The sequence below is a fragment of the Varanus komodoensis genome, unplaced genomic scaffold, assembly GCF_004798865.1.
Source record: "Varanus komodoensis strain SLA01 unplaced genomic scaffold, ASM479886v1 scaffold2, whole genome shotgun sequence".
Taxonomy (NCBI): domain Eukaryota; kingdom Metazoa; phylum Chordata; class Lepidosauria; order Squamata; family Varanidae; genus Varanus; species Varanus komodoensis.
In genome coordinates, this window is record NW_025335568.1 from 7,709,365 (window position 1) to 7,736,842 (window position 27,478).

Below are 27,478 nucleotides of genomic sequence, written 5' to 3' on the forward strand. Positions count from 1 at the left end.
CTAAAATATTTCATCTTCTTCATTTCTTGATTCCAGAAAAGTTACAATATGAAAGCCTCATAAAACTTTAAAATCCTGTAATTTTATAATATGGAATTTCATGATTTTACTTTTCATATTACTGGGAAAAAACCATTCCACAATTTGAAATGCTTTCTTGCTTTTAGTGAAAACTTCTCCTGTTTGTTCCACTGTGTTGATCTTCATTTCAAAATAAAGTAGCTGTTTGTTTTTTAATATCATTCCTCCAAAGCAAATACAGACTTTTAATGGTTTTAAAACAAGCAATAACAACAAAAACAACAATAACAATAACAATAAAAAGTATCTGAAAGTGCATCTTGATTCTGAGAAATAATGCATTTGCATATTGTATCAGTGAGGACTAAAGAAATAAGAAACAGGAAAGGGGACAGGAAGAGTGACAGGGGGACAGAAGTTCACATTGTAGGTCTGGGACTATGTTTTTTTCTGGCTCGCTCCAATGTCCAACCCTATTAGCCCTGAGCAGGTATCTCTTTGCCAAGTCTGGCTATCAAGTTGGTATAAACAGCAGGCCTTCATAAGGCTCAGTTAGCCACTCGGAGGGGCCACGAAGTGGGCAACTCCACGGCTCCTGAGCAGCATCCGGGGAATCGTTGGATCCCAAGATCCAAGGTCAGGAAAGAGCCCCAACATGGAAGCTGGGGATTCACTCTGATTCCCCTGCACTCACTCACCTCAGCTGGTTCTCCAAGGACATCACGTCTAACCCCGGAGGTGGGATAAAGGGGTGTACCGGCAGGAGACCGGTCCTGGCAGGATGCTGGTGGGGCATCAGCCTCCCCTCCTTCTGCCCCCAAAGCCCCTCAAGCTAGACAGCCAAAATCACCTGTGGGAAGAGCCGGCAGCCAGTTCTCCCAGTATTTCCCTCTCCCTTCACTGGATGCTCGTAAGCCTTTGAGTTGATGGAATTATGGGCAGCCCTGTTGGATCGGGCCCTCCTTGGGCTCCCTTTTCTCTCCCCATCCTTTCTCTTCCCCTGCTGTTCCAGAGGCTGCCACAGAGGCAGAAAAAGACTAGAGTCACCCCCTCCTGGTCCAAGCGTCCAATTTAAATTAAGCACACCTCTGGCCAGGATTCTCTTTGGACCCAGAGGGGCCAGTTGTCCCAGCCCTGCCAGTGCTGGGATGCACGTCTGAAATGCTTTTGCCCTGGCAATGAGAGTAACCCGAACATTCAGCTTTATACCAGAAGCACCAACAGGGGTCGCCTTTCTTTTCAGCGTAATGCTACCCCAAACCTGGCCACCTGGTATCCCCACGATACTGGTACATGAGCACCAGCTGAGAAATCAGTGAGGCTGCATGCAGGTTTAGTAAGACCCACGCAGAGGAATTGGGGCCCTTCGGCCACAGTCCAAAGAGTGCAGGCAATGCATTCTGCACGTGCGAACAGACACATACTCCAACGGGGTGAGCTGGGGGGAAGGAAAGGCTTTGATAAATATACAGGAAGTACCTGAAATTGATGTCTGGAAAAGTGCACTGCAGCTCTTGGGGGGCAGGGGGTGGAGTCTGCATCCCACCCCAGATGGCAAAGCCAGTCCGCTGGCTCTGAATTGTATCCCCCAATAAATAGAGGCTTTAAGCCTATTTCGAACTTTTACTCCCTACAAAGGGAGCTGTTACAGGTTATATCCAATGCCGCTACTCCTCAAACTTGACTCTGGCACTGATCTTTAAGGAGGGTGGGAAGGAGCAGCAATTTTCAGTGCAGGGGCCTGTAGATCACATGGAATCTTCCAGTTCAGAAGATTATACTTCAACACCTGTCTCTATACTTTCACATCCGGTTCTTGCATAAAACATTATTCTGCCAGGTCCCCCATGGTCTTAAAAAGAGAAACGTGGTAACTACTGTTCTGAGCCAAATGACCTCAACAAGCCCCTTTCCATAAGCCACACAGAAAGTGCTCCTTTCCTACAATGCAAATATCTACACTGCTATACTACTCTACATTACAGCTCTATGGTCATTCTGTCATTCCAGAGAATTCTGCAATCCGGGGTAGGGTGGGTAAGAACAGGGCAAGGGAAGGGACATGGAACCCCGAACACAGAATTCTCTGCACCTCACCAAACAGCAAGTCCCAAGATCCTTTGTGAAGTGAAGCGGTGACAATTAAGCTGGTATAAAAAGAATCATCTGTAGATTAAGCATACCTTTAGTGCTAGAAAATCTTTCTTTTTAAATAAATAAATAAACCACACAGCCAAGTGCTGCTAATGCCAGGAACTCATGAAATGCAACATCTCTTCTCTGCACCCGCCCTCAGACTTAAGTGGGATAAATGATGGAGAGAGAAATCTTTCTCCACGCCCCACAAACAATGCTGGGCCTCTACACCACGAGCCATCCAGGTGCAAAGTCATCAGTTAGCCACAGCGGAGGGTTCAGGAGTGAGGCAGCCTTGTTGGGAGAGACTGACCACCAAGAACTGACAGAAGGGGAGGTATATGTGTGCGTACACACACGTGTGAGCATGGAGATGCTACTTGCCTGCATCTCAGAAGTATCGCTGCCGGTGCCAACATTTCCTGCCGCCTTCTGCGCTCTTCACTTTTGCTTTTGGTGGGAAGACAGAGGTGCATTCAAATAAAACATGCACCTGGTGGGCATGTCGTGAGCCGGCTGGAGCCGGGGGTCAGACTAGATGGCCCGGGAGACCCCTTCTGACTCGCTCTGTTTCTATGTTTCTAAAACCGGGAGAGGAATGCCCTTCTGCCCACACTGCACAAGCTTGCTGGGGCAGTATCCTGCTTCTGCCCTGCCTGAGCTGCAAGCGGACTGGGGGCTGCAAGGTGTGCCTTGCTGACTGATGCAACGGTGGAGCTCTCCCCTGAGTCGCCAGCGTGGCAAGATCCGAGAGGGAGGCGTTTCACTGCTGGGTAAAGCTAACCTTGTTTGCAAATGTTGCTGCAAAACGACGCACCGTCAACCCAGCTGGTCCAAGTTTGGAAGTGCATGTAGCACGCCCCACATTATCTGAACCGCCTACTAAATTTGGGGAAGTGGTTGGGAAAAAGCCAGGTGCTTTCTTAAGAGGACCTTTGGACAGACACTAATGTCCTTTGCACCTTCCTGCAACCGTGTGTCTAAAGAGCTTTCGGAGAACAAACGAGCGCATTTCCAATGCCGAATTTAACAGCAAACATCTGTCGATAGAGCTGTCTATCGCTTCAGCACCAACCTACTTCTAGCCCACTAGGCAGTACCTACAAACACTGTTCAATCTGGTGTCAAATTCTCTGTGCAGCAGAATTGTGCAAGGCAGCTCTCCCCAGACTACAGATTGCATGTGGCAAGTCGCTGATGATGCACGAGGAGTACGAAGGGGGGGTGGGAATCTGTCAGATCCCCTGGACCCCACTCCCTGCACTCTGGTGCGCTTTGCAGAGGCCCTAAACTGAAGTTCCTGGTGAGCGTGCCCAGAATTTGTGGTGCAGCGTCCAGGAATTGAGCCTCACACACCTTGCAATCAGCCTTCCTCTGGAAGGCTAGTTGTTGGAGCTGCCAGGAGCGGCAAGTGCTAGCAGGACCCTGATTCTGTGTCCAGCCGCTGCAACAGAAAAAGCTGACGGCTGCGCAACTGGGTCTCTGCAAGCATTTGCCAGCAGCAGGGGAAGTCCACAGATGCTAGAGGGGCAGATTCCAGTAGGATCTGTCCCAGCCCCAAGTGTCGAACTTTAATTCTCCTTCAAACAAAACCTCCCCTCCCTGCAACGAGAATGCACATCGGAGAAATGGCTAGTTTATAAAATTCCTTATCAATACAGTACATCTCTACACACGCTGTTGTGGGGGACTAACCCATTTACACGCTATCCACATGCCGAATAGCCCAGATGACGATGAATGGAGGGTCTTTATGGTGTCGAGATGGCATGAAAAGAAGTCTGAGACCCCAACAGAAGTGATGTGATATGAATCCAGGCCATGTGGACGCAAAAACTACTTCGACTCTGCGTAAGGATTTGCTAGGCCAGCTAGGCTGTGCAGACTGAGAATTAAGGCTTTAAAACCACCTCTTGTCCCACCGTTTCAGTCCATCCTATATTAAATCTGCAGGTGTGACGATACACACACGCACACACACACACGTGCACACATGCATGCATGCATGAACACACTTGATGACAGACAGGGAGCATCAAGTTCATATAACTGAAATAACACTAACAGTACTGGACAGAAAAATCGACATATGACTAGTGTCTGTGTTTGCTCATTCCTATTTGAAGGTGATTCACATGGAGTTACCGCTACGGATTCCCTGTTCATATCAATGGGTATGAGCAGGAGCTCTGCAGAAATATCGGTGAGATGAATGGAGGCGGAACAGCAGCATGATTGGTGGATTGTACCAGTCGTGTTTAATTTAAATAGATTCCACCAAATTATGTGACAGCTAAAGCACAGGTCTTGACTCCTTCATTGTGTAGTCTGATTGTTAAAAATAAAATGCAAACTGAAGGAAGAAAGGAAGGAAGGAAGAATGAACAGTAGGCATTTCCCATGGAAAGTGTTATTACAGCTGATTTCAGTTCTATGCCCTATACCCTTGAGATTATGTATTTTTCTGTTTTTTGTTCTTTTTGTAAAAATCACATTATATAACATACTATACAATTATTATTATTATTATTAAACCTTTTTTCTTATTTTTTATCTTTTCCTTTTTAAAGAGAAAGTCCAACATCTAGAAATAAGAGGTAGAACTACTCAAAAACTATGACATTTCCTGCTGCAGGAAAAACAAATTCATTTTCTTTACAGTAATTTTTTAAAAAATGGTTAAAAAATTGACAAAAAAAACGCAAGTTGCAGGTTAGGCCCCCATAATTAAAACCAAGAAATACTCTAGGAAAAAAAATAACACTTGTCAATGCATCCGACAGGTTAAGAATCCATTTAACGTGTTACAGAATAAAAGTTGCATAGGAAAAGGGTTGATTCTGCACATTCAGTACAGTTATATCCAAAAAAATCTTTCTGTGCAGGGCTGTACCATTTTTGTTTCTGTTGCTGGATATTACAGAAGCAGAGGCGATGTCAAGAGTGTGTTAAGATTAGCAGCTTTTTGCAGGCGTGAGAACTATGGGGGAACTCGCCTGGAGGTCAGTTTTGTTCTGCTAGAGAGAGATTTAAAAAACAAAACAAAACAATATCCCAAAACAAAAAACACTGATTCACAACTAAAAAAAAATAACAGTTTTGCGGACAGTTCACAAAACCATGATAATATATCCTTAATACTCCCCTCACTGCTGAAAAACTCAAGAGGAGGTGTGTATGCACATGACTGAGAAGGCAAAACCGAAAAGAAGTGTCTTGGTCAGAAGGAAAGAATCAAAACGGACTGAGCAAGAAAATGTACAAGCGGAGCTGAGAAGGGTGGGGGGAACCGGAGTAAAGCCTAAAAGAAGAGGAACAAGAATACATCTTGCTTTATCTAGGCAGAGAGCAGTTGAATATTTGGCTAGTCTTAAAGAAGAAAGATGAAAAGAAAAAACCCAGTTTGGTAGACGATTAACAAACAAGTTACAAAGTAGTTTCTGTTCCCTTACTCCTCCAAAAATAACCACTCTCTTCAGGATCAAGCTCTATTCTAATTTGAGGCACGACTTTCATTGGAGTTCGTGGAGGGCTGGGGAGACAAAGAGAGCAGAAAGAGAAAGAACTGAGAAAACAGAATTTATACTCTCAAGTTAATTTCTTACATCCAGGGCAGGGCGGGATTTGTCATTATGCTCAGGAAGTTCTGCAGAGGTGACTCTCCAACTTCCAAGTTAACAAGAGCCCACTCCTTGACCTTGGTGGAAAAAGGCAGGCCAAGGGGCAGTAAACATTTGAAACATGAAGGAATATAGGACTGACTGCCTAACAGGGAATTAATTCACCACAGCTCTTCTTAGGTTCTTATGACAGATACCATTGCAGCATACATGGACACTTGCTGGAGTAAAACCACCATCAGAAAGAGCCACAAATCCTTAAGTTTCTAATGGAAGCGTCATGTTTCTGACACCCTTGCCTTCGGCAAGCTAGACTTGCTTCCTTTGTCGGTAACATGGATGCAATATAATATCAGCCAGCCTTACAAACTTCCCATGATAACAACAGGATTATGCATGCAAACCATTTTGGAAACATGAAAGTAAGTGCAAGAACCTAAAGTCATCATGGGATTTGCACGGAGCACTGGAATACAGGGCACAGTCTAAAGAAAGGGATTTCCAGAAAGGAACCTAAGCTGGGGAGAAGCGTGTCACTTACCCATGCTGTACGACACACAAATAATCACTGTGCCAAATAATAATGGTACCCCTGGAAAACTGGATAGAGCATTGTGGATTTGGTAAGGGAGATCTACCTCAAATTCTTCTGGAGTTCATGAAGCTCATTCGGTGAGCTTGGACCAGGCCTGCTCAAGGATTTCATTTTTGCTCACGAAACATGTGAACGTATTTGAAGATCCAAGTGCAAACATGTTGCAAATTTAAACATCTTAAATTACTCTCGCCTCACCTGCATGATACCCTGGTTGCTATCGCCCTACCAAACATTATCACCATATGAGAGAGTCCTAACATTTCAGAAAGTATTCTTTCTTGCTTTGTTGACTCCAATCATTTTATGAAAGTGCCAAGCTTCACTAAATTGTTAGCTTCCGGGTCTCAGCTTTTATTCTTGGTATGACAGCATCGAAACACACTTTCACTGGCACATAGAGTACAAATGAGCAAAGAGGTACCTCTGCACTGGGGTTGCAACCAGTCCTCCCAGACTGAGACCTGTGTGCATGTTTTGTAAAAAGTACATGTGTTCAGATCATACAACTATAAACATGCTTACCTTGGCATTGCGTGGGAGTGGAGGTAAGGAATTTTATCAGCATGATGTATGGCGTTCAAGGAATGTTGGTGATTTTTCTCCTGTATTATAATCAAAAAATATGTGTGTGTTGATTTCAGAAACGCTAATCCCTGCTTTTCTTTAAAAACTAAAATAATCCCTTGTGTTATGCTCATCAGTCACACTCTTCTGCCCTGGTCTCTGCAGAACAAAGCTAATAAAATCCTCAAGCCATTCCAGACAAGTGTCCAAAGTCAGAAGGTCGCAGCTAATGAGATGGAGTTATTTATGGGCAATTAAATAAGTGAAATGACTTTGATGTTTGTCTGCATCGTGCCTAGGGGAAGCTCAGATTGGGTGGTGGGTGGTCACCACCACCAATGGCCAAACGAAGAAACTGCAGGATAACCAGCCAGGAAGTCATGCCCCAGAGCAGCCGTATTCTCACGGAGATGCGCACCATGCAAGCAGTCTACATTAGAATGAAGCTTTGCATATGTGGCGTCCAGGAAATCCAACACCCTGCTCACCCTTCTTTCCCACATGAATGTGTGAAGAGTCTGAGAAGGCAGCCATTAAATTTGCCTGCCCCTCCTAAGATGGAAGCAGAAAGCTCCACTCACTCTGGATGCTGGAGAGAGGTAAGGCTACTTCCGTTCGGGCTGCATGAAGCCTTGCTATTGAGGAATGACCAGTTTGTATATATTTGCAGTCAAACGTGAACGCTTGGTAACCACCATGTTTGGCCCAGCATCAAACACCTCCTCCAGTGCTCAATACAGATGGGCATTCTCTTCACCCTGCCATTTATGTTTTGAAATGTGCCTTGCATTTATCCATCCGCTCAGCCTCATCTTCTTTCCTGAAATCAGTGTGCCCACGAAACCTTCTTTCCTGCCCAAAGCGGACAGTTTGTATGTGCTTCTCCCGACATGTAAGGAGCAGGAGGACTGAATGACTGCAACAGGACAACAGCTCAAGCACAGAGCAGCGTTCGAATTAGGAAAATAGATGGGTTGGATTCAAAAGGCCCTGAGCATCTGTGACCTGGATTTCACAGAGTTCCAAACTTAGAATATGCTATACGGGAGCCCCATGAAGTTAAGAGGCCAGTGAACATGCAAATGTTGTGTGAATACAGCATCATCCTGCTGAATGCTTCCTGGATCTACTTCTTTGGGTGACAGGACTCCTAGGGTCAACCTGTGTCCGGTTGGGCCACACTCCCCTTGAAGACTCAGGTTTGCAGGTGTTCATGGTGGCCAGGAGTATGGCTGCATAGGTAAGGCTGCGATGCCAACTACCAGTGTGGTGCAAAAGAGGTGGTGTGGTATAGTGGTTAGACTGGGACTCAGGAGACCTGGGTTCTAGCCCCCATTCAGCCATGAAGCTTACTGGGAGTTTGGGGCCAGTCACAGACTCGCTGCCTAGTGTACCTCAAAGGGTTGCTGTGAAGATACCCTGGACAGCAAGAGGGTTCTGCAACCCAGTTTGGGTTCTTTGCAAGAGGAAAAAAGGTGAGACATCAATGTAATGTGACATTGATGAAAATGATAATGATGTTTCCATTCCTGGAGATTCAATCTGGCCACTGGTGACACGCGACTTGGTTACATCCCATAAGAACTAGTGAAACAGGTTCTACATGGGACTGCCATCGAAGCTCGGCTGGCCCAGAAAGGCTGGCCAGTTACAGGGAGCACGAGAAGCCCTTGTTGCCACAGCTGCACTGCCTATATGGGCCCAATTCACAGTGCTGGGGGTGACCTGTACGGGTGGGCAGTCGGGTGGGTTCTGCACATGTCACCGGGCAGGAAGAGCCCTGGAACGCTCTGCAAATTTGACTGCAAATTTTGGAATGCAATTCTCTCTTGGCTTGTCCAAAAGCACAGGAAATACAAGCTGGGTGAATCCATTAACTTATTGCCTGGATGTTTCTAGTTTTTTATAAATCTATATTGTTATTTATTTGTTGGAAGCCGCCCCAAGGCTTATGCGAATGGGATGGCATATAAGACTCCCAAATACATACATACATACATAGTAAAAACCTGCCACAACCACAACCCTGAACAGAGCACATTTCTCCTCCAGTGGCAGGCCAAGCTTTTGGGGGCCTCTGAGCAATGAGCCCCCTACCTCCCTCTCTTCCCACCGGTACGGTCCCTAGTCTGTTTCCCCTTCTCATCACGGCCACCGTTTGGGTGCCTGATGTGCCAAGAACCAGTGAAGAAGTGGGCAGAGGCACACTACTCTAGAACCTCCCACCACCGATGATGTCTCACCCAACACTGGGCTAGCATTTAGGAACACAGCAAGACGGATCAGAGCAGAGACTCTGGAAGACACGAAGACAAGGGCCCTGGCCTGCCGTTGTTACTCACCACGCCGCCTCGACTCATGCAGGTCCCACAGGCAGCCTCATCATCCATGCATTTGTCCCACCTCCCGCTGAAGCTCTCTAAATTAGTAGCCATCGCTGCATCTTGCAGCTGGACTGACATGGTCCCACCCTTCCGGTAAGAAAGAAGGGATTCTGGGCCATTCGACACAAGAGCTGTTCGTAAAAGATGTGTCCTTTGGCTTATGTTTGCAGAGAGTTAGCTGTCTGTACGCCACCTTCCCTCTGATCCCACCCTTCCAAAGCAAAATACCATTCACCAGTGAGCTCCGCAGGATTCTACCTGTTCGGCAAAATACACACTGGACCCCGGGAGATGCTTCACATGCCATTCCCTTTGGGACCCCACACTTAGCAAGGAAGTTAAAGCAGCAGAGAAGGGACAGAGGAGTAAGTAAGCAGAGGTGCTGTGTTGTTCGGAATGAAAAATACGATCACGTCGTGGGTATTAGCACAAATCTGAGATTGGGCAAGAAGGAAGTGAATGTAACCCAAGTCACCTAAGAAAAAGACAAGCATGTTAAGGGTACTAAATGGTTTGTTCATAGGATGATCCCTTAAAAAAGAACATGGTGGACAAATATTATGTGTAAGGTTGGATCTAGGGTAACTGAGTACAAATCCTACGGAAGAAAACACAGCAAAAGACAGTTCTGCCCGCTTCTATAGTCTGGAAACCAGAAAATTAGCCAGCAAGGAGGAAAACTAAAAGAAGTCATTAGAGTGAGTTAGAAGGTACATGCATACACATGTGGAACAGAATAGATAAATACTGGGCCAGAAATGGACTTGATGATTTGGAGGGTTAGCAGAGAGCGAGTGACAGAGAGCGCTAGCAAGTGATCTGTAAGCAGCTGGATAAAAGCAATCAAAAGTGGAGGCACAAAGAAGAGGAGAAAAAGGCCAGGGGGCAAGGAAACTCACAAGATATATATTTTAAAAGCAAAAATATGTTTATAAGCCAACAGAAGATGTACATGCTGCATAAAAAGCCTGTTTAAAAAAAAAGGTAAGAGGTAAAGAAAAAAAGAAACATCTACAGACAAGTTCTTTTAAAAAAATCAATTAATATTATAAGTATATATAGATATATAAATGCATATATCTTTCTATATCTGCTTTTTGGAAGTGCAATTCAGACTGAAGCAGGCATGCAAGAGGTTAGTTCTACTCACTGTCGGAAGGTTTGCTATCACTTAGGAAAGGTTCGTGTTCCATGATGTCCATTGGAATTTTAATACTTGGGACTTTTTCTGAGTAGGGGCAGTCGGACTGTGAAAGAAACGTGCACAAAACTGCTTAGAATGTTTCCATCTTGCTCGCTCGCTCGCTCGCTCTCTCTCTCTCTCTCTTAGTATCCCCACAGATGATCAGCACAGAGACCAGGGCAGTGCTGGCATTTCTGGGTTTCCGCACCCATTTGCTGTGTTTTTAACTGCCACGCTGCACTCAGCAGCACATTTATCAGCTGGCAGTTAAAGAAACAGCCACACAAGGCATTTCAATGCACTTGAGGGTTGTTCAATTTGCAAATGCACCATTGCATAACCCTGGGAACATCCGGGACAATACGGATCAGTACCAATTTCTGTTACTGTTGATTACATGTAACCTTCTATTCCACCAAGGAGATCAAGGCAGCTGCAAGGGATCATGAGCAGTTTACTCTAGAGGAGGTCTATAAAGGCATACTACTCTGCAGCTTTAATGTGACCAAAACAACAGGCTTCATAACCATTTCCTGCTCCAGACAGGAAGCAAAAGGAAGGTTTCTGCAGCAAGAATTCCACACTCCATCCTGGTGGTGTGAGAGCTGTACAGCAGGGTGGGGAGTGCTGCACCCTAAAATCCCTTCTCTATGGGTATTTCCCCATGGTTTCCTTCAAACTCAACATAGCCCTGAGGGACAGAATCACGTCTGAAATGCAGCAACAGCTTTTTAGAGGCAATGGCAGCCTAACCGAATTAAACAGTACCCCCCTGGGACAATAAAACAGGCAGGGATGGCCCAAGAAATGTTAATAGCTGAGGGGGAGAAATCCAAATGGTATTGCCACTAATTGCAATTGTAAGCTTGCTTTTCACCCTTTCAGACTAGCCTTTCACGACCTGGATTCCTCCAAATGTTTCAAACGTCTGCTCCCATCAGGCTTTTAGACATCTGTTCCCATCAGGCTTGGCCAGAATGCTAATAGTCAGGAATAATGGTGGTTGTAATCCAAAAATCTGAAGGGCACCAGGACTGCAAAACTGAAAGCAGAAGCTGCCCTATTTCTTACATTTCTAAGCCACTGGGAGAGTCATTTGGTAATGAAGATTTATGGGAAATCCCATTAATTGCTAAGCAATTAATTCAGGATAAGAACAATTACTGTAAACAGCCATGAAATCAGTTTTGAGTATTTGACCATTTCTCAGTTACTCAACACTGAGTAACAGCCCGAAGTTGTTCTTGCTATGCTTAAGGATAAGGCCAATTGTAGAGACCGGTTCTCAGGCAGAGTTGCTGCCACCGACATAACTTCCTTTGCCATTGCCTCTAATCCAAGTAACTTTCTAGCTGGCTTCATTTCAGGAATTATGATGGTAGGAAAAGAGTCGAGGGCAGTAAAAATAAAGCCAAGCATTGTCCCATTCTATGGTGCTCTGAGGCTCACAGGAAAGCTGATGGCAAGGCAAAGGCAGGGAGAAATCAGGACCTTGGACAGCTCCAAGCAGATCTGGCTGTCTGGAGCTCTCCAGGGTAATAGGAGGATGTTGCTGCAGCAGGAAACAAATTCACAGCTGGTTTTGAAGCCTCAAACTTCTCTGAGGCTGGAGAGAGGCATGTTCTGCCAGGGACTCATCTGCTGGACAAAGGCAGGGCTGAGTCCTCCAGCTGAATTTCACTGTTTTGCTTCTGAGGAGGCAACCTGTCCCGAGGGCTGGGGGGCTGGACAGGCATTGTACATGCAAGTGTCCCCACACTTGATTCATCTGGAACCAATAGGCAGTGTTTTGTGGTTCAGTGCTAAAGTTCCTCCTTCTTCAGCTTCCTGATTCCTGAAGCTGCCACTGGAAAACTTCCTAGAAAATGACATGCCTTGATATAGAGCGGTGGCAGTGGTGAGCCAACTGCCCTAGGATGGTCTTTCCCAGACCAGATTCTGCTCGAGGATGCCACTAGCTGGCTTCAAAAGCATGGCCTCATGGGAGCTGCCTTGTGAACCCTTCTGTAGGTTGGCTTCTGCCTTGTGGATATGGCAGTGTAGTAGGCAGGCTCCTGGCAGACCACCCGCTGAAGGCACAAAGGTTATAATGTCCCTTAAGAATGCACGGGATAAAAAAACAATTCAACACATTCTAAGGCACGAGGCTAGATTAGCATATATGTCTGCATCTGTCTGCAAGGTTCAAAAATGTGGAATTAGAATTCAAAGAATGCCACACTTCTGACAGATGATGTTGCTGTTGCTGATTTTTTTAAAACCTGGGATCTCCAAAAAGCAGAACATAATTGGAAGAAGTCAAATAATATTTTGTGCACATTCAAATAAGAAAGTGGGGAAGGGGAAACGGAATTCTAAAATGAAAGAACAGTCTGAAATAATACTTCATGGTTGCCAAGATATCCAGACCTGAGAGTAGAGTGACTGAATACACTAGGAGAAGTCACATTTCAGTAAACGTTGATAATAGAAAAGAAATAGAGGTTCTTGCAACGCAACTACTCCTGGTGACTAGAGAGAAATCATGTTGACAAGCAAGGTTCATCTCACAATACCATCCCATGGGGTCCTGTTTGTACGGACAAACATAATGTGTGAGCCGCTGAAAGCCACAATTCTTTTGACTGTAGTGAGAAAAGGTCACTGCAACCATGGGGATTTTTGTCGGCCGTCCTTCTCATCCCCTGGTGATACATCAGAACGACCCATCCAAGAAAGTGGCCAAGAGCAGACAGGGCAGCACGAAGATATTACTATGGGATAGCCCCTTCTACAGGGATCTGGAAAGGCAATGCAGAATCCACAAAATGACAAGGAACCCCTGCTGGAAGCTGCAGATATTTGAGAAAATGACCTAGACAGGCAAGGCTCATTGCTCAAACAGAAATACTGGCTCACTTTGGGTGTGACCATCTCCCTGTAGGCAGACTGTGTGTTGTACGGCCACTGCCTGGTTTGGCTGGATGCGCACAAACTTCACTTCAGGAAGGGGAAATCCCACAGGCTACTGGCTCAGGCTTCCAGCACAACTAAAAACTACACGGCTTATCTGTCAAAGGTAGCCGTTGGATGTGACGATCTGGTGCAGTCAGACAGGGAAAGAATTACACATGCCGTTGGCTAATGGGATCCCATGTCTCAGTTTGCTCTGCAGGACAGAGATGCTATCGGACGTTTGGGGGCAAGTGCTTAGAAACCACAGACAAAGGCACTCCAAATCCATATCAGATGGAATAAGGGCAAAAGCAGCGCTGCATGTACTCTGTACTGAAGTAAATTAACATCCAGCATCCTGGCAATCCCAATTCTGCATCCAGAAAAACTGAACTGTGTAACTCTTAAATAAATTTATAAATAAATAAATTTATTTTTGTTCTGCTAGTTCTAGTGAGGCATTAAGGGCCAAATAACACAGAAACCTGCCCTCTGCGGCTGCTAGGAATCTCAGATACTCCGTTGCCAGGCCTCTTCTCACTTAGGACGTGTTGCCAGACTTTGCCTGCCTCTCCCGCAGAACAGCAGAATGCTCCCAGCTCTAACTATTAAGAATCATCGAATAGAGTTGGAAGGCACCATGAAGGCCATCGAGTCTAACCCCCTGCGGTTGCAGGACACCATGTTACACCACCCCATTCAGGGGGCTGTCCAGTTTCTATCTGAATGTCCCCAGTGTGGGAGAGCCCACCACCTCTCCAGGCAGCTGGTTCCACTGTCATATTGCTCTGGCAATGAGGAAGCTTTTCCTGATGTCCAGCCTGAATCCGGGTTGTCGCAACTTGAACTGATTATTCCGTGTCCTACACTCTGGCATCAGCAAGAGGAGATCTTGACCTTCCTCTTTGTGACAGCCTTTGAGGTCCTTATAGAGGGATACCATGTCCCCGCTCAGTCTTCTCAAGGCGGAACATGCCCAGTTCTCTCAGTCTCTCCTCATAGGGCAGTGTTTCCAAACCCTGGATCATTTTTGTTGCCCTCCTCTGGACCCTTTTCTCTAGATTGCCTCAGACCTCTATGGGGAAGGCCTCCAATATGCAAGACCCTATGTACCAACCCGCCCCCTTCTCCAGGAACCCTCTTTGAAGGAAATTAGGAGCGTAGCTACTCAGGGAAGGGCCTTTTCAGTGGTGGCACCCCGACTGTGGAACACACTCCCCAGGGAGGTTCACCTGGCACCGTCGCTCTCTTCTTTTTGGTGTCAGGCAAAGACCTTTTTATTCTCCCAGTATTTTAACAATTAATTGTTTTTTATCCTGTTTTTATTACTATTTTAGATGCAGTGCGCTGTGCGTCGTTGTTATGGCTTTGTTCTTGGTTTCCTTCCTTGTCAGCTGACTAGAGACTTTTTCAGTAATGGATGGCATAGAAAATTTTAAACAAATAAATAAATAAGAACCTTCATGGGATGGGGTGAGGGGAGGGGAATGCGAGACCCAATCCAAACCTGCAAAGACCTGCTGCCACACGCTAGCCAAGGGAATGCATAAAAACTTGTGCAACGGAGAAAATGGCCTTACATCCTCGTTGTCACTATCCAGGCTGCCTTTCTTCTTCTTCTTTTTCTTCTCGTCCTCCTTCTTCTTCTTGTCCTTTTCTGGAATGATGTCATCAAGGAAGCTGAGGTCGTGCTGTGAGAAGAGGTAGTCCATGGCCTTTCTGACTGCGACGAGCGCCAGGATCTATCAGGACAGAATCCAACATTCTCTCATGGGCAAGCACTTCTGCAGGTTAAGCTTAAGTTCTTTGCCTCACTGGATTCAGAGTAAAATTCTTCTATTGCCATTCAACAGGTAAGGAGAGGGCTAAATCTATTAGAGATCCGAACAGCTGTAAGAATAAGTTTCGGTCTGGATGGAAGTTTTGACCTTCCAAAGGGCATTCCAGATGCCTTTCCCCCATTTTTCTCAATTTAGGTTTTGGGAGAATGCAGCTTACAGGCCTTGAGAGTGGGAAAACTATCTAGTTGCTTGCACTTGTTTCTAGGGGTACACGGGGGGAGACTCTATTTCAGTGGCCCTGCTGCATGGATATCCCTGTTTGGACTCCCTCTTTAGGTTGTCAGGGATGGTGAGGAGTATCCCTGCCATTGCCCGGGACCCAAATCAGAGAGGGAAGAAATGTGTGAGGAATCCATTTTGTGTGGAAAATCCACCAGGTTCTCTGGCTTTGACTTCCCCGACTCTGCCCTTAAAGATGGTCTGGATACTTCCATTGGTTCAGAATAGAGCTGCCAGGATATTAATGAGAACTGGCAGGTATTCACATATAATGCCAGTCCTCCATCACTTACACTGGCTGCCAATTGAAGTCCAGGCCCAATTTAAGGTGCAGGGGATGGCCTATAAAGCCCTGAAAGGCTTGGGTCCTTGATACATGAAGGAGCGCCTTCTCCCCTATTTGCCCTCCCGCACCTTGAGATCTGAGTCAGAGGACCTCCTCCAGGAGCACTCCTTGAAAGAGATTAGGAGGGTGGCTTCCCGGAGGAGGGAGGGCCTTCTCTGCAGTGGCACCCTGACTATGGAACACACTCCCCAGAGAGGTTCGCCTGGTGCTAACGCTTTTTTCTTTTCAGCGCCAGGAGAAAACCTTTTTATTTTCCCATTGTTTTAATATTAATTGCTTCTAATTGTTGTTTTAATATTTAATCACTGGATGCTGTGCCATTCTTTTTTTAAGTGTGCTTGTTGTAAACCGTCCCGAGACACCAGTAAAGGGACGGTCTATAAAAGCTATACATGAATAAATAAACACCTCTCTGCAGAAGCCCAGAGTCCAAGTTTCTGGTGAGTGCATCCCATGTTAGCTGGGTGCTTGCCAGCAATCAAGCGCCCACATTCAGTGCAAGTAACGCTATTCTTCCCCAGCAGCAGCAGCGGCAGCAGCAAGTGGGGAAAAGATGGATCCCCAGGAAGAGCAGCTGGTGCACCTGCTCACAGCTCCCCTCTTCTGCATCCTGAACACCACAGACCTCCTCTTGGCTCAGCTTGGTTGGCAGGACCAGGCCAAGGATGAGAGGAAGCCTGTGGATTCTGGAGGGACTATTTCCGAACGGGTTCATCCCAACCGTAGGGTTGAGAGGAAGGATGGAATGAGCCTCCATCTCTTAAAAGACTGATGGAGGGATGGTTAAGGGGCAAGCGGCAGTGGGCAGGCTGAGTGAAACAGCTCTCCTAAAAGCAGACACCTGCCTTCTGTCTCTGAAGAGGGACGGTGAAACAGTGGTGCCAGAGGGAGAATGAACTTTCTCCTAACTGCACACATTTTTCCTATCCCCCAGCAAGCATGCTGCTCCCGATTTGAACCAGGACTGCATCGCTTCAGGAGAGGAGGGCTTAGGCTCCCCACCAAACCTGTTTACACCCGGAAATTCCTGCCCCCGACAGGTGTGGGAGGGAGGGTGAAAAACTCATCTACCGATTGCACTGGAAATGAACGGGAAGAAACGTAAACCCAGCTCTCTCTGAATTGGGACCATTTGTGCATGCAGGAGTGAAGAAAAACAATCACACGCAGCTCCACTATGTGTGATTTGGAGAACATTTTGTTGGGTCCTTGTAAGTAGGAACAGAGTGACATAGTTCCCCGGTGAAGCAAAACAAAACAGAACTCAGAGTGCTTCCTACACATTCTGCTAATCTATTCCTGTAAAGTGTATTTTATATGCCTGCAAAAACTAAATGAACTGGGCAGGAAGTGGGTCACCACAAAGGCTGCAAGGGGAAGGGGGCTATGGCAAGCGAGGGGAAAATGTTGCATGAAGCCAAGTCAATCATCTATACCATCTTCATTTCTAGGCTGACTCTCCATCTCTGGTGCTTTAACCTCAAGTTGACAAACCACAATCCAAATTAATTTTAAAAGGATTTAAATTAAAATAAATGTGGCTCCGTTTAGTCATTTACACTGTGTGTTTATTTAAAGGTGTTTATATTCATTTATGCCTATGTTTCTAATAGCCAGCCCAAAGATGAAGTATGAAGAAGTCTGGGGATTAGAGAATATAAGCTATAAACTAGGCAAATGCTCCAATTATTTTTGAAAGATCACTCCCTCTACACTCCAGTGCATACTATCTTTTTAAACTTGATTTTGGAGAAATAAACCTGTAAACATCTCTATTTCAGTAGTCATATGGTGTCGCAGAAGGGATGGGTAGACCAGCAAAGAAGTACAGAGCAACTCAAAATGGCCCTAGAAGAAAGGAAGCCATGGAGAGCAGATGTGCGCCTGCATAACCTACCATGACTGGGAATATGATGGCAGCCACCGTGGACTTCAAGATCCAAAGGAGAGCCAGGCACACCACCTGGAGGAAAGTGAAGAGGTGCACCCGGCGGAGGGGGACGTGCCGCAGGTAGATGAAATCCGGCTGGTGCTTCAGAGGCATCAAGAGCAGCTTCAGGCGGTCCATGAACTGGAGAGGAGTGAGGAGGAAAGAGTTTGTTGGGACGGCCAAACACGCACCACGGCAGAATACACGGAGGGGTGGGGGTGTCTGCAGCACCTAGCTGTCGGCTCAGCAGTGCCCCAGTCTTGCTCTGGAGTCCCAGGATTCCACCCGCAAGAAGCCAAATGGGACTGCGCGGATTCTCTGTAGGGAGAGCTCCCCACAGCCCGGACTCAGGAAGAAGCGTGGCTTAGTTCCGGAGCCCAACCTTCTCAGAGCCTCCATCTCTGAACACCCACATCGCCAGCCTCTGTATTCGCCTTGCCCCACGAGCTACGTGCAACGGAAAGCAAAAGTGCTGTTTGGAACTAGACCAATTCCCAGCCCTGCGCCTTTGGGGAACACGTGATGCCAAATGCACACAGGAGATCCTGTGTGAGCTGGGCCCTCCCATTCATTTCTGAACTGGGGACAGCTGTGTGCACATCCCCAGCATGGCTCCCAGGCATAGCTCCCTGTGAAGCAGCATGCCCCTGTCAAGCCAAGCCCTACCCCTACCTAGCCCAGGGCTTGGACTCCTTTGTAGGTTACCACATCCCCACTGAGTAAAATGCACACATGGCACTCCTCTCCTGTGCATCACAGTGGGTGGACATGGAGGATTCCGTGCCGGATTCTGCGCTTGATCTGGGCAATCCACCAGATACAGGAGGCAATGATATGATAGGCCACGAGAGGCACTGCCGCCAGATCAAAGGGATTCCCTCTGTCGAAGCCCCCTGCAAGAGGAATGTGGTACCAGGGAGACCAAATCAAAGACTTGGTTGCAAAGAGGAGGAATGCTTCTCCAGTGCACCTGTGAGCGCCACCTGTGCAGCGGGATTCCCTGATACTCTGCTTCTGTGGGGACTGTGATTCCCAAATGAAAATGTTCAGATGTGCAGGGAGCTCTCCTGGTCATTCGACGTTTCGCAGGAGGAGTTCTACATGCAAAATGCAAGTGCCACACGGAAAGCATGAGCTTGGAGGAGACTCAGCTTTTAAGTGAACTGTTATCCCTGGGCTGAGAGAATCCCTTTACACCAACCAAGCTCCCTCACTCGCCTCTGTTTTAGCACTGGCCTCAGCAAAGACCCAGGCACAGACAAGCATCAACAATAAACTATTTGTACTCTGGCAGCCCCTGGCCCGCTGCCCGCAGCTGGCTGACTCTGCGACCAGATTTATCTCAATCGGATGAATGAAAGCCAGGGCCACATTAAAACGGCAAATACATCTTTGTGGGGAAACACAAAACATGCACTCTTTTTCCTCGTTAGTGCAGAAGAATAATGCCATTAAGAAGGTGCCAGAAAGTTAACAGAAACACAGCCAGCTTTTTGTGGTGTGGATTCAAGGTGCTAGGTTCCTCAGAGAAGAAACATTTCTACGGATCATTTTTTCGGTGACAAAAAAAAAAAAAAATGGGGGGGGGTCCAGCTTGGCCGAGTTTCTGCGCAGCAAGCTTCCCAGGGGCTTCTGTCAACACAACCACATCAATTCAAGCCCATGACTTCACGTCTGCCATTGGCGTTTGCACAAGTCGGTTCCTGAGCAGAGCCCTCCCAAGCGCTGCCTGCAGAAGCACATCGGAAGTTATTCTCTGGCCAGCTTCCCATGAAGCATGAGGCCAGAGCGTATCATGCTGCACTAGCATAACAGGCCAGCAGTGTGATGCCAACAGTACTGGTCCAACAGATTTTCTGAAGAAACATCTCCCATGCTCAAGCCCATGTGGCTGCACTGAGATCATTCACGTGAGCGGTCGCGGTGCCCTCCTGGATCCCGTCCCCCGGCTGCAACCCACTGAATTAATTTCGACCTTTATTTTTGTGTCTATTGTTGTTCAAATGATGAATCAAAGAGTCTCTGAGGCAAGGGCTTCTACAGGCAACCTCTTTCCATCAAGCACTATACAAATACTATAAATAATGAATAACATTAGGGGGGTCAACCTTGCCCTTCAAAGTTTTGTCATTCTGTTTGCTTTTTGCAGGAAGCGGAATAAAATTTGCAAGATCATATAAAGTCTGGTCCACTTTAATAGGTCCTGTTGCATGAGAATGGTGCAGAGGACGAAAAGGTGGAATTCCAGAAAAGCAATGGCCTCGACCTCCGGCCGCCTCCGCCTCCGTAGGAACTCACAACCCAGCGGGTGGGGCACCTTAAGAGCTCGCTAGGTCATTGCGCCACACGCTTTTGAGGTGATTAATGACCTACTTCAGATGCATAGGAAAGACAGAACTGGTTAATGTTTACTACCTTTCCTGACAAGGGGCCTTTGTAATGCTGGTTCCACCTACCAGAAGGGTCACTAAGGTTGCTAAGGAAAAAGCTTACCTGTACTCCATTAAGGGAAGCAACGCCCATGTAGAGAAACACTCCATAGAGCACAGGCATTGGAATAAACTAAAACAGGAGAGGGAGAAAGAGAAACCTGAAGTAAGCAGTTTTTTAAAAAATGAAATTCATCCACAGTTAAGCATCCATCCTGATTTACAGGTATCCATACACCCCTTAAGTTCTATACACTATTATGATTGTGATGATTCTGATTTCACTGAGAAAATCAGTTAAAAACAAAAATGCAGTTACTAATTCACCAGTAATATGTGACCATAAACTGAATGCAGAACATTTAACAAAAAAATCATGACAAAAAGCCAGGGCAGAGAATCAAGACATCATATCTAATTCCATAATCCCACAGAACATGCATACAGCTTGCCTAAAATTTTCTTAGGGTTTTGTATCTTAGAAATGGATGACAATTCTCTTCCTGCTCTTGCAAAATCTACTTCCGAATTTCCCAAAATTCAACACTGCATTTTTCCTCTGGTCCATTACTGGAGACACCAACCAAGGAACTGGATGATTTGGGAAAGAAAGCAAGGATTTACCAAATATTGTTTTGAGAGATGTTTGACCCTTTTTGGCAGCTGAGGTGGAGTCAGCCATGTGAGTTTTCCCCTTTTGGCAGCTGAGGTGCTAAATGGACCATCGTATTTGCACCGCTGCTGAATTTGGGGCCACCAGGACTGTAGGAGCTGCTCCACGAAACACTGAGTGCTACTTGCTGCTCCCCACTGGTGTAACCGTTAGGTGGAGGATTCGTGGACAAAACTCCAGGTACAATGTCTCTGAGAAGCCCTGTCTCTGGAAGGAGAAGTAAAACCCACTGCTGATTCCAAGGAATGCGCATTGTTTTCCTAGCCTCCGGCCAAGTAACCTAGAAGCCGCCTCTTGAGGACTTCACCCACTCGCCCAGTTCGCCCAATGGACTGAATGTGGTCCTCCCACTAGGCTTCAGGCGGAGTATGCCAAAAAATCAAATGACTGCTGGAGTGCAGCTCCACTTCACCCTCCTCTCTGCATGATCTGAGGCTAGGAGAGTGCCGTGAATTCCGAGGAGTCAGCATGGAATTCGAGCACCAGGACCGATGCAGAGTTAAGGCAATATTTATATTCCTAGGCACCATTACTATTTTTTTAGAAGCTAAGCACCTGCGGTCCTTTTCTGAGAGCTGTGTGAGAGGCTCCCCAGCCACTTTTTCGAGTCGTCCTTCTGTCTCCCCAACCCTGGTTTCCACAATTTTGCAGCAAGCTGTGTGCACAAACCACAGAGCTCTCCTTCATGGCCATAAGGACAAGAAACATGGATTCTAAAACCACCCTCCCACCTGAAATTCTGAGGCTTCTGCACCAACAACAACAAATGCTTCCAAATGCAGAGCTGGTACAGCACAATTCCATATCGTAACAGACAACTCACTCTAAATCACACAGAAACATGGGACACAGTCAAAGTTCTTGCTGAGAAAAAGGGATCTCATGAGCCAAATTGTGTCCCACCACAAAATGAACAGTCAAGGTGTCAGAAACCAGGTAAGGTTCCTTGCCGAGGTGCACACAGTTAACACAAAGAAGATTCTTCTGGCAGATTTGTTTCACAATCCTTAATACAGCTTATTTGCCTCTAATTATCCAAAAGAAGAAATAACAGGGATCCTTTGATGACTTACTTATTGCAAGAGGTGCAATGACAGGCAACAGCCACTAAATGGCAGGCGGGGTTCACTCTGTCTTTCTGAAGCTGCAGCAGCTTCTTCCATGGCCTTATTCTGTTTTTAAAGAGGCTTCGCTGCACAGCTGAACCAGCAAGCAAAATGCCACAGCAGAACCTTTGGGTCTGTTCTCTATTATGTCAATAATCTCTAAGCACGCTATACAGCCCTTCTCCGACCTGCAGGGGCATGCAATGAATTATGGCCAAGGTGTGTGGAGCAAAGAAAGCTCTCCACAGTAGTCACCCTGAGATGAACCTGGCCATCCACACGAGTCCAGCCTTCCCCAATCTGCTGCCCACCCCACCCCACCAATGACGCTGGGCCATGCTGGCTGGGGATAATGGGAGCTGCACTTCAATGCACCTGAGAAGCACCAGGTTGGGAATGGCTGAGCTACAATGAACCCCGAGAGCCTTTCAGTGTGCTTGCTGAAACGAGAGAAAATGTAATGCGAGCGTCCCTGTTTCGGCATGCAGAGTTGGAGCATCCCCTTCCCTCCAGGCAAGGACGTCCGGCATGTGCAAGGCTAGCCCTCCACTCCAAAAGGTGAAAACGTAGCAACCACGCGGGAAGAAGGTTTGCTCCCTGTCTCGCTTGCCCCACCAGCACGGAAATATTCCATGTGGCCACCAGTCTAAGGAACGTGATGCTAGACAAGGTGACATGCCCTCAAACTGGCCTTGAAGGAATGTCACCTTGCTGGGGAAAGACTCTGTCACTAGCAGGAAACTCTGACACACTTTTTCATGATCCTGGAAGAACTTCAGGATTAGGAGCATTAGGAGCCACCCTGAGAGTTGAGTCAGAATCTTTCTGAAAAGGAGAGAAATAAGGGGTGCCTCATTTTGGATTCAGTCCTTCTCTTGGAAAGATGCTTCTCCCACATCTCAAAGAAAGCACTACTGTGATTGATACTGCTTTGAAACCTGTTAGGATCTAATAAAGGGAGTGTGCTTTTAAAGTCTCATCTGAGTCTACCAGAGAGGAAAAGAGGAAGAGAGGAGAGTCTAATGCTAAAAATGTACAGAAGTAGCTTTAAGCACACTAAAAGGCAGGTATTGGTCAATAGATGTATTGGTCAACTTCTGAAGCTCTTCCCTTCCACAAAGCCTTCCCAGCAGGCAGGCCCCAAGGTTGAACTGGCTTTTGCAGGTTCTTCCCTACCTTCACCTTGCAGGTAGATCTCTAGCTATGTGCACCAGCAAAAAGACTTTCTGGTTGCCATCTCCGCAAAGATGTCCTGGGGGCATTTTTCCATTTTTTAAAAAGAGTTCCTTAAATCACTTTTTCTTGAGGTTCCAGTTGCATCAACCTGGCATGCAACAAACAATTTCTCACGCTATGCTCTCACGGCACTGCCACAGTTGCTAGATGCTGCCTGGATGGCCACAGGAGAGTGAATCCCAGCTTGGGCCTCAGAAACGCACTCCAGAGTCAGAGCTGGGACTCCACCCTCAGGGTGACTGCTCTGTGCTCCCAGCAGGCACAGTTCCTTTCATGCCAGCTGCAGCTCTGAGGATGAAGACCCAACCGTGGGCCAGCATTTGGTGGGTGTTCTGAGGAGCAGGGAAGAGCAGGAAGAAGAGGAGTGAGGTTCTACCAGGATACGAAGCACTATGGCACTCAGCCTGTGCTCTTTGCAAGCCAAGGCCCTAAACAGCGGATATGGGATGCTCAAGGTTTCCACAGGGCTCCTCGCAGCCTAACTAGGATGCCCACAATTTCAGAGGGGTGCAAAGTCTCCTACAGCAATTCTTGAACCTTTTTCCACCATGTGATAGTGAACTGGAGGGAACATTAATATGATGGAGAAGACTCTTCCTGGGTTCTTATTAAGACTACCAAGAAGCAATAGAAGGCGCTATCCCATCTCATCACTAGCATCTATCGGTATGCCAATGGTCAGGAATGATGGGAGTTGGAGTGCACAAGTTTGCAACCTCTGAGCAACACAGAGATGGGCCTTTTCTGCAGTAGCAAACACCCTGTGGGATGATCTCCCCTTTGAGGTACGTTAGGCTTCAGTGCAGGGATGTTTTCAAGCATTTCCTGAAATCCTATCTGTTTACTCTGGCTTCCCCCAGGAGCTCATACTAGGTGTGTATGTGAGTTGTGCGTGCATTTATATTCTTCTGTAAAACACTTCAGAGCCAACTCAAATGAGAAGTTGCCTATGAATATGTCTAGCCACTGCCATCAAGGAAGCAACTTTTCTAGGAGCTGTTCTCTGAAGCTAAAATGTCTGTTTCCTGGGTTGCGTATGCAGCAGCTGCCCTCAGAAGGGCCAAGGATAAAGACGCTCTTCGGGCCATCTGGACAACTGTTCTTCTCATGATGGGGAGCGGTGGGCCAGGGTGCTGGGTGGAGTCTGCCCAAGGCAGGTTCCCATATCCCTAGGCAGCTCACCGCCTCAACCACAGAAATTCTTGTCCCAGCCAAAAACAGAGTTTGCCAGAGCAAGGCCTTCGAGGAATGCATTCTCCACTCCTTTTTATCTTACCTTGAACTAAGGCATTACATTAGATAGACCTGCCAGCCCCAAGGAGAAGGAGAAAGTCGTTCAGAAGCCAACATCCTTAATGGAGTTGCTTTTCTGTTGGACGGCTTTTGTGCACAGTTAGCCATTTCTTGACTGTTGGCACTGCAAAGCGAAGGCCAGCTTGAGTCGTCCTACCAGCGCCAGGTGCCGATGTGGAGTTTTGCAGAAGGCACTGAAATCCTGCCGACGTGGCATCTACTGGTGTTGCTTTGGGCCACACGATTCCACGCTATAGTTTAAAATCTCCCCTCTCCACCCCCCAGAAACATCCTACAGAGCAGTGTGCAAAACAGAGCAAGTCCTGCTCAAAAATGATAATAAATAGCGCTCAGCAGGGGAAAGAAGGGGCGTGATATGCTGCAATGAAAGGTCACACACACAAATCTCTCAATGGAGGAACTCAAGAATGAAACAAACATGCATTGAAACACAGCTAGGAAAGAAAAGGGAACTCACATGCCTGATTACCTCTTCCTTTCCAAGGAAGCATATGCAATTTAATAATAACAATAATCCATCTCCTTTCACATCTCACACTGCATTGTACTTTCTCTGACATCAGTCCATATCCTTCCTAAGGAACATGTGATACGGGAGGCCCGCATCTCCCAACACCTTTTCCTTTGCCTAAAACCTGCTAAAATTACTAGGATCATTTCTGTCCCAACTGAAATCCTGCCTTTAATCCCCACTGCAAAGCTGCTGTTAGCTGCAGAGAGAGAAAACCCACAGGAACAATCCAAGCTCTTGAACCTTTCCCTGTTCCACAGTTAAGGACAGCTTTGTGGAGGAGAGGGTTAGGTTCAGGCTGCCATTTGGGAGTGGGGACTAACCCCACCCCCTGCTGTGTTGTTGGATTGCAGGAAACAATCAAGGAAAAAGGGGAAACCCACTGCAGATGGTGTGTAGGTTGGCCTCGGCATCCATTTTTTGAGGATCCATTTTTTTTAGGGGGCTGTCACCACAAATGGCTCCTCTGGGCTGGGCCTGGAACGCGTGTCAACTGGGCTACACTGGGCCGCGTTGGTGGAGATGCGATATCTGCTCATCTCTTCACTGTGGTCGAGAGATTTGGAGCTGCCCAGGGGTTCCACCTCTCTTTTCTTTTCCGATCTAATCATGGCAGAGCATTGATCTGAACTGAGAGCAAGTGCTAAACCTGGAGAGTTTTTCTTCAGGTTTTGAAGGTGGGGGCAAATGCTTGTGAAATGTTAACCTTGGTTGGCACTGCTGGGGGTATCATGTCACATGAAAGGAAAAGGAAGAAGTCCGTGTGTGTGGGGATAGGAGGGGATGGGATGGGAATTCACAGAGGAAAGAGAGCAGAAAGAAGGAGCAAGGTTCTCCTTCCCTCCTAACCATGGTTACAAAATCTGGAAATGCTCTGCCTGCCAGTAAGCAATATGTCACTGGGGGCTGCTGGTAGGTTGGAAATAACCACCAGTTTCATGGAGCTGAGCCACATAATTTGTTGTTGTTGTTAGTCATGAAGTCGTGTCCGACCCATCCCGACCCCATGGACAACACTCCTCCAGGTCTTCCTGTCCTCCACCATCCCCCGGAGTCCACTCAAGCTCACGCCGACTGCTTCAGTGACTCCATCCAGCCACCCCATCCTCTGCCGTCCCCTCCTTCTTTTGCCATTAATCGTTCCCAGCATCAGTCTCTTCTCCATTGAGTCCTTCCTTCTCATTAGGTGGCCAAAGTATTTGAGTTCCATCTGCAGTATCTGGCCTTCTAAAGAGCAGTCAGGGTTGATCTCCTCTAAGACTGACTGATTTGATTTCCTTGCGGTCCAAGGGACTCGCAAGAGTCTCCTCTAGCACCATAATTCAAAGGCCTCAATTCTTCAGCACTCAGCCTTCCTTATGGTCCAACTTTCACAGGCATACATCGCAACTGGGAAAACCATAGCCTTGACTATACACACTTTTGTTGGCAGGGTGATGTCTCTGCTTTTTAGTATGCTGTCTAGATTTGCCATAGCTTTCCTCCCCAGAAGCAAGCGTCTTTTAATTTCTTGGCTGCAGTCCCCGTCTGCGGTAATCTTGGAGCCCAGGAAAATAAAATCTGTCACTACCTCCATTTCTTCCCCATCTATTTGCCAGGAAGTGAGAGGACCGGATGCCATGATCTTAGTTTTCTTAATGTTGGGTTTCAGGCCAACTTACTAAGTTCTTCTAAATCCAGGGGGAGCAACTTGTGGCTGGAGTGGAGTTTCCACAAGCCTTACCCAGCAAAGCCAATGGGGAGGGGGTTGATGCAAGTCGGGGTCCAGCAACACTGGAAGCACACCAGTGCTGCAAGCGACGGGGGAAAGAGTTGTTAGCAGTGGCAAACTTAGCACGCAGTCTGTGTCCCAAAGGAAAACGTTCCGAAAAGGAGGCTGGAGGAATGCAGCATGAGAAGTGTGAACAGAAACGACCACAGATGATGCTTGCCTATGGATGTGTAACCCACCTCGTCCCACGCGGAAAATTCCTTACTTTCTTCCAAAGCACCCTTGAGATGAGCAGCCTACTGAGAGACACGCACGACTTAAAATATACGTACTGATCTGGGGTGCATGCGGCAAGCACGGATGCCTCCGGCCCTGGAAGCTGTTTAGCACCTCCTTTGCAAGATCGCCATCAACATCCTATTCGTGGGATGCTAAGTGTGTGCACACACTTTTCCAAAACATTAAACAAGAAGCAGATTCCTGATCCATGGATGTGTAGACAGATTTCCCGGTTATGTTATACACGTCAGGATTTATGTGAGATGCATACAGCACGCATCTAGGGAGACGTGTGCTTCTATAACTTAACCAGGGAGATGTAATAGGTAAACGGGGGGCATTTTTTTAAAGCCCTGAAAGACTATCTCAAGCAGCAACTCCTTCCATGTCAACCTGCCTGTGCATTAACTTGACTGGCGAGGGCGCTTTACTCCTTTTAGAAA

At 46.9% G+C, this 27,478-nt stretch overlaps 1 protein-coding gene across 5 annotated transcripts in view; it reads right to left on the reverse strand.

Moving 5' to 3' along the window:
* Nucleotides 1-219: 219 nt before the first annotated feature.
* Nucleotides 220-27,478, reverse strand: part of SLC4A4 (solute carrier family 4 member 4) — a 199,896-nt gene continuing 172,637 nt past the window's right edge. For all 5 annotated transcript variants that reach the window (XM_044428216.1, XM_044428220.1, XM_044428217.1 and 2 more), the window contains 6 exons: nucleotides 20,270-20,338; nucleotides 17,744-17,917; nucleotides 15,021-15,182; nucleotides 10,474-10,570; nucleotides 6,898-6,977; nucleotides 220-5,689 (listed from right to left, as the gene is read on the reverse strand). In XM_044428216.1, coding sequence (XP_044284151.1) covers nucleotides 6,934-6,977; nucleotides 10,474-10,570; nucleotides 15,021-15,182; nucleotides 17,744-17,917; nucleotides 20,270-20,338 — 546 coding nt within the window. In that variant the 3' untranslated portion in view covers nucleotides 220-5,689; nucleotides 6,898-6,933. The remainder of the gene's footprint in view (nucleotides 5,690-6,897; nucleotides 6,978-10,473; nucleotides 10,571-15,020; nucleotides 15,183-17,743; nucleotides 17,918-20,269; nucleotides 20,339-27,478) is intronic.